Below are 7500 nucleotides of genomic sequence, written 5' to 3' on the forward strand. Positions count from 1 at the left end.
TCCGGCGTGGTGGCTGCTCAGTGTAAACGTAGCAATGATGGACTAGTGTGGATATGGTCTGAGGCTACTGCGTGTGTGTGTGTGTGTGTGTGTGTGTGTGTGTGTGTGTGTGTGTGTGTGTGTGTGTGTGTGTGCGCCAGCTGGCGGTGTGTTCAGAGCTGGTGGAATGTTCCGCGGGGCTCTGCAGCCTGCGACTGGGAGAGATCAGCCACCGGACACACATAACACACACACAAGCAAACAGAAGATGCTGCCAAAGACAGTTCCAAGTGCACACACACACACACACACACACACACACACACACACACACACACACACACACAGCTGATCCCTCTCTGACACTCGCACATCAGCTCGGATCAGTCGTTCAGTAAACAGGATATTTTTAAAATTCACATAAGAAACTTATTATAATCCCATGAGCTCCTACTGTTAATCAATCACATGTAATCACATGTTTCATACTGCTTTATAATTAACCTACTTTTTTAAATTACTGCTTCTTTCTCGCTGCCTTCTCTGGATGTTTTTTGTGACCATGGCTACAGAAACATTGGTATTAAACCTGTGTACTTGTACTTCTATATTTGTTGTTGCAGTACCTTTTTATGGTTTCATTAGTTGCTGCTTTTGAGACGTCAACGTTTTACGTCGTCTTGTACTAACAGTTAGTATTAGCCTGTCAGAAGACAACGGAGAGGAAAGACTCACTGTGTTCTGTCTGCAGCTCTAGAGAGGGAATGAGGTCTTACTGATAATGACTCTGGTCGTGCATTAATAACAGAGATGAGACCGATCATCCTCCTCATTTAACCCGTTAATCTAATAAACTGTAGGACCAGATGAGCCGCGCTCACTCTGCAGGCCTTTTAAATCCAGCCAGATGCCCTGCCCTGGTAATCCGGCAGAGGACCCGGTGAGGAGCCCTGTGGAGCCCCACGAGATCCGGTCCGGTTTGTAGACGAGGCTTCGGGGACCTGACGGACAAACAGATGGACCGTGACCACAGAGTCCAGGCTGCTGGTGTTAAAGCTGTTGTTAGTTGAGATAAACAGGATTATATCTGCTTCAACTGTTGGTAGAGCAGCAGGACGGTCATGGGATTATTAATATTTAGTCACAAATAACATGTATTTATTCAGCCCACTGTGACACAATTTAGGTGAGGTAATAGACTTAGTTAAAGGATTGTTGTCAGCATTTTTTAAATATATTTAAGCAAATAAACATATTTGCTTACTTTGCAGGAGTTTGTATGTATCAATATACACAATGAGCTCATTGATTAACATGTTATTTTTAATTATGCATACGAACAGAAGTGTAAGAATAATATGTTGTTTAGGGGGGTTTCATTATATATTTGTTTATTTGATAGGGACAGAGCACATTGATCAACTTCAATTATAAAAACACATGTAAACATGCCGCAATTAGCAAGAAATAAATAAGAAATAAATGTGCAAAAATAAACATTTTTCTGCTGTTTTAGATTGTTCACGTTATCGACAGAACATTGAAGATTCTAGTTTGACCAGCGTTTGTTCTCCTTCTGACCAAAGTGACTTTTAGTCCGTTTTCAGTGTGAGGGATTTGAACCCTCGCCCTCTGTCGTTCCCTTTTGGCCCCCCGCACCGGTTGATTGACACATAGCAGGGCGGGGCTTCAGCTGCCCTCTGACCTATAGCAGAGCTCAGAGCGGATGAGTGACAGGGTGAAGTCAGTTTCATTCTCATTAAAGTCACAAATTTAAAATGTGAATCGCGTGTTTCCTTCAGTTCGGTTGAAGCTGCTGCAGAAGAAGGTTTTTAACAATTCATCAGAGCAGATTGTGTTTTTACTGTCAGCTCATGATATTTTTCATAAACTTTTGTATGAAAAACAAAACTTACTTTCATGGTGAACTCAGCTAAACTTTGTTTGAAAAGAAATTTACAGAGAAATTCTGAAGTGACCTCCACACCTTCCCTCATAAAGATATAAAGTGGTCATTTAGGAACTGTGAATCCCAGCAAAGCTATCATCTCCAGTGAAATCACTTTAAACACAGAAACATCCAAACTAGAGCAGATCAGGAAGCAGCAGAGTGTAAATGATGTCTGACAGAATGACAGAGATCTTAGACGTTAACCGTCATCTCCTGAAGATCTTTGCTTTTACTCTGCAGTCGCTCTGAAACTCACATCAAGGGCAGATTCTCCTGTTTTCATCCGCAAGATGTTCTCCCCCCCCAAGATGAATTACACTCGGCCACATATTTCAACAGATTTCAACACTCAAGCGTCACGAAGCTACAATGAGGTTAGCGGTGAACTCCACCGCCGCCTCCAATGGATTTATAATGATCTGAGGCGCTGCAGGGCGCTCAGGACGCCGCAACCACCGGAACAAAGTGCTTCGGTCGCGCGGATTCCAGCAGCCAAAGAGCAGAAGTGTCGGACCAAATTGGCCGAATGTGTGTGTGTGTGTGTGTGTGTGTGTGTGTGTTGTTGTTGTTGTGTTGGATGAGTGTGTTCCTGGGTTTATCCACACAATGGAGCAAATCTGAGCCTTTGATCAGCAGGTCGAGTTGCCAGATCTGCAGGGAAGAGTGTGTGTGTGTGTGTGTGTGTGTATGTGTGTGTGTGTGTGTGTGTACGAATGTGTGTGTGTGCATGTGTGTGTTTGTGCGTGCTGATATTCACCAGTGCATTCAAGTTTATCACAGAAAGAAAGTGGCTTAATTCTATTCAGTTGAAAATGCTCCTATTATTGTGTGTGTGTGTGTGTGCGTGTGTGTGTGTGTGTGTGTGCGTGTGTGTGTGTGTGTGTATTGTAAAGCTCTGGTCTGGTTTCTCTCATTATTCTCTTTTACGGGTTTTATGTTTGGAAACACTGACTGACAGGCCCCTGTGTCAGTGCGTGGGAAGCCCTGTTGTGTGTGTGTGTGTGTGTGTGTGTGTGTGTGTGTCCTGACACAGGTGATCAGCCAATGAACTGCTTTGTAATACCGATACCGATATCAGAAACGCCTCCGATACAGGCCAACATGCTGGATTGGGTATCAGCTACCTGACCTGTACATCCTGCCAAATCTCTACTGAGCATGTGCAAACCAGCACTACACACCTGTGATTATTATTTACCTGGTAATGCTCCATTGTGAACAACAAATCTGTGTTGAAATCAGCAGGAGAGCTAGTTAGCCGTTAGCTGTTAGCCGTTAGCTGTTAGCATGTATGCTTGGCTAAATAACGCAGCTAACAGCTAACAGCTAACGCGAACGGAGGTTCCATTGAGTTACATTATGATGCGTTCAAGCTCCATTCAGTTATCATTATTATTGCCGAAGGTAAAGCATGATGTGTTTGTTGTTTTTGGTGAGAAAACCAGTTGTTTGGAGATGTTTTAACAGCAATATAAATAGATTTTATTCCATTTTGTACAATGGAATAAACATTTTCACATTCAAATATCTGTTTTTGTTCATTTGCTATGTGAATATGTATTCAAATTAAGAATATACTTTGACAGCCCTACTATGGCCCTGGCCTCGTGGAGTCGTTGACAGCAAGTGAATGCATCAAGAACTACGTTCAGTTTGCTGCTTTTCATTCAGCATTTCTTTGTTTGTACTCGTGCGTCGCATCGTAGTGAAATTGTAAATATCTGTGAACTCGTATCTCATATTTATGGACCAATTTATCGCCTTCATACAAGAACTGTAGAGAACGAAGTCAAGTATTAAATGTGTTATAGAGAAACAAAGGTTGAACATCCTGTAAACTATCTGATTTGGCTGCTAAATATTGACTCAAATGTAGATTTTGAAGACCTCCTGTTACTAAAGCATCTAAAAATACCTAAACTTCTAAATGCTCATTGAGATGTGCTCAGTCAACTACCAACCAGCAGCTCACAGCAGCAGAGGGCTAACGATAGCCACATCGTCCTGGTTAAACCTTCAGGCTCATCACATCAATATTTGAAGCTCATCATCATAACAGCGCTGAACCAGGACCTCTGGAGCACCCGGCTCACGCTCACGGTCAGTTCTGCAGAAAGAACAGAATTATAACCTCGACCCGACTCTTCGTTCCAGGAAAGAGAAGTTACAACAGCAGGAAACGGACATAGTTCTTTACCCCCAGAGAGGCTGCTGCAGTCACACATCAGAGGAATCAAACTGTGACATGTGCACACAAGCATGGAAGCACACACACACACACACACACACACACACACACACACACACACACTGGGCACAGTACAGCTTTCTGCCTTTGTTGATTATTCTCACTCCAAATGATGGTGAGCGATAACAGATTTACAGAAGCACACATTGGAGTCACAGAGAGGAAAATCCCATCATGAGTTGAAAGCTCAAACATCACGCACGCACACACACACACACACACACACACACACACACACACACACGTTCAGAAGGGTTTGTCACAGCGAGAACACACAAAATACACTAAAAGACACACACACACACACACAGAGTTACCCAGATGTACAGCCAGTGGCTGCACAGCTGCACTGCTTTCATTCCCTGGAGGTGACGGAGGGAGAGCTGTCAATCACTCCAGAGCTATTTACAGGCCCCGCCCACCTGAGGACGTCCTCCACCCTGCAGAGGACGACTCGAGTCTTTTTTCAAATAATCATGTGATTTTAAATAAGAAATGAGCATCAATAAAACACACGAGTGATTAACAAACACACACGTGAACCACAGACGGGCCCACGCGTTCTTTTTGTGACGCAGACACACTCCCACAGTCGTCACATCAATAATCAACGAGGCGCCGCATTAAACTTTCACCGCTTTATTTTTTAATGGCTGACAAAATTCCTCAGATATTCATAATTCAGACGACAGCCGCCGTTTTCTCACATCACACTGGGATCGTCTTCTTCTTCGGGTCGCCGTGACGGTGCTGTCGGTCAAGAACCGACTCCCCGAACAAATCTACCAGAGGCCGATTCAAAGGTCTCTGAAAACATCCCCCCAGACTCCTCACTACTACCCCTCCAAAAACCCTTTTTCAAAACTTCCCCCAAGACCTCAACGGAGTCTGGATGCTGCTTCAACCCACTCGTCATTATTCTCCTCAAAAACCATTTCAAAAACCACCAAAGACATCTCCAGAACCTCAACACCTCATCTCCAAAACCAACTCAAAAACATACCTCCGCCTCTCCACAGATCCCAGAATACCTCAATAACCTCCCAAAACTTTGTTGAGGTCCTTGAAAACCCTCCCAAACCCATCAAGACCTCCAGATACCCTAAACACCTCTTTACAAATCTTCTTATCAGCACTACGGAATGTGTTTCAAGATTTACCTCACCGTCTTTTCCTGTCCAGTCCAGTCCCGGCTCACCTGGTCTGTTTTGTCTTGGTCTGTTCCAGTCTGGTCCAAGTCCATTTTATTGGGTGTAGTCTGGTCTGCTCGCCCCTGATCCGATCCCATTTGGTCTTGTCTGGTCCAGTCTGGTTTTGTCTAATTCGATCGGATCTGGTTTGGTGTGTTCACATCCCCGTCTCTGCTGGACCGATCTGGTCTCATGTGGTCTCGTCTCAATCGCCATCTGGTCTGCATTTTCACCTCGTCCCGTTCTCTGTCTTTCTTTTTTATTTTCCAGGTGACTTTAACAGATTTACACTCCGAAAAACTCAATATTTATTTATTCTCGTTTCTTTTCTTTTCATAGTTTTTTAGCCGTCCTTTCATGTTTCCCTCCTTTCTTTTCATCTTTTCATCTTCTGGTGTAACTCTTGCAGAACCAATCTGACCGTCACACACACACACACACACACACTCTCTCTCTCTCGCTCTCTCTCTCTCTCTCTCTCTCTCTCACACACACACACATCAAATATATTCTTCTGATTGCTGAAACTCTCTTCTCGTTATGTTTTTTTACAGCCAAGCTCCACCCGTCTGCTCCTCCAAGCAGATTAAAACTAACGCTACGAGTTATCAGTAAATCCTGTTCCTTGATCTTTTTTTCTACCCACAATCCTCCTCTTCACAGAAACACGAGGTGGGTGAGGAGTCACCTGTGGGTCGGAGAGTCGCTTGTTTTTCTGCATCTCCGCCTCTTTCTCTCTTTCTTTCTCTCTTTCTTGTGTACTCGACATCTTTCTCGCACTTTTTTTGTTCCCATCTTTTCTCGTTGTCGTCGCCTCTTTTTCTCTGCTCTGTTTGTTTCTGTCAGCGCATCGTGACAAACCGTTTTTTTGTTGAAAGCACTTTATAAATAAACACGACTCACACTTGAATCACCTTTCATCACTCGGCTGTGTGACAACCTGTGGGTGTGACCACACTTTAATTTAATCCCCCCCACATCTTACATCCCTCCCTTAATTGAAGCTCTTGCGAGCGGCGGCGGCGGTTTTCTATTTCTGAAGTGGCTCAGCTTCACGCTGAACACATCACACTCAGACAGGAAATAGCTCGTCTCATTGTGTCTCCGTCCTCTCGATTCCGTCTCCTCCCGCTCTGATCCCGATACGCAGCGCGTCACACAAACACATCCCCGAAAAAAACAAATAAATGAATTTAAATCAAAAGACAGCAGAATGGGAGTTGGAACAAAGCACAATTCCCTTTTTGTCTCTTTTTGTTCAGCCTCAAATGCAGAAAAAGCCAACGGCAATGTGACAGCATTTGGTCATTCGGTCAGTTCATGGATGGATCTGTGAGTTTGGTTCAGTTCTGTCTTTGGTTTCCTACTTTGTCGATGGTTTCGGTTCTGTGGATCGATGCTTCTGGTGTTTGATGGTTGATGGATGAACTCTTCCCTGCAGGTCACTGAACTTCCTCCCAGCTCTTTAATGTTTTGCTTTTGTTGTTTCCCGTCTGTGCGTCTGTAGACGTGTTTACTACGTCATCTCAGGTAAAACGCAGCTCATTCCACGTCCTTTTCTCTCTCCCTCCTCCAGGCGATGAGTGGTACCTGTGCAGGTTGACTCTGAGCATGCCCGGCCAGGCCGACCTGCAGTGGGCCATGTTCCCCTCTCCTTACCTCGGCGCCGTGGGTCCCGACGCCACGCCCGGCTCTGTGGTGTACCGGCTGTTGGCACGGCAACGAGACGGGACGCTGGGTCAAGCCCAGTTCCTGCTGCTGGACGGTGAGTCGACTGTTCACTTTTATTTTTTACTTTTCTTCCGTGTAAGAGCCACAGACTGTAGAGAAGAAGTGGACGTAGTCATGGTGACGTCACTCGTTGGTTTGTGGACGTGTTGAAGCCTTGAGGTCGGCGTTGTGTCCGTTGCCATCTTGTTTCTTTTACAACCAGTGAACAGGAAGTGACCACATCTGGACTGAGGAGTGATGTAGAGACGCCGTACACGTCTCTGGTAGAGACCTGTCAATCACAGTAGCCCCGCCCTAAAGCATCCCCTGCTTTATGGTCTGTGTGACTCTAAATGGACCATAATGTACTAAATGAACATCATGCTGTATTGAAGAAGACTTGAAACTGGAGATTGAGACAT

The 7500-nt window shown here is 44.8% G+C and overlaps 1 protein-coding gene across 1 annotated transcript in view; it reads left to right on the plus strand.

Annotated features, from left to right (window-relative positions):
• Positions 1–7500, plus strand: part of LOC306782638 (neural-cadherin) — a gene marked incomplete at its 5' end in the record, with an annotated part of 78993 nt that overhangs the window by 9838 nt on the left and 61655 nt on the right. Inside the window, 3 exons of the mRNA XM_079276081.1 lie at positions 6631–6659; positions 6876–6898; positions 6945–7133. Of these exons, the coding sequence (XP_079132207.1) occupies positions 6631–6659; positions 6876–6898; positions 6945–7133 (241 nt within the window). The remainder of the gene's footprint in view (positions 1–6630; positions 6660–6875; positions 6899–6944; positions 7134–7500) is intronic.

This window comes from Melanostigma gelatinosum, assembly GCF_949748355.1.
Source record: "Melanostigma gelatinosum genome assembly, chromosome: 9".
NCBI lineage: Eukaryota > Metazoa > Chordata > Actinopteri > Perciformes > Zoarcidae > Melanostigma > Melanostigma gelatinosum.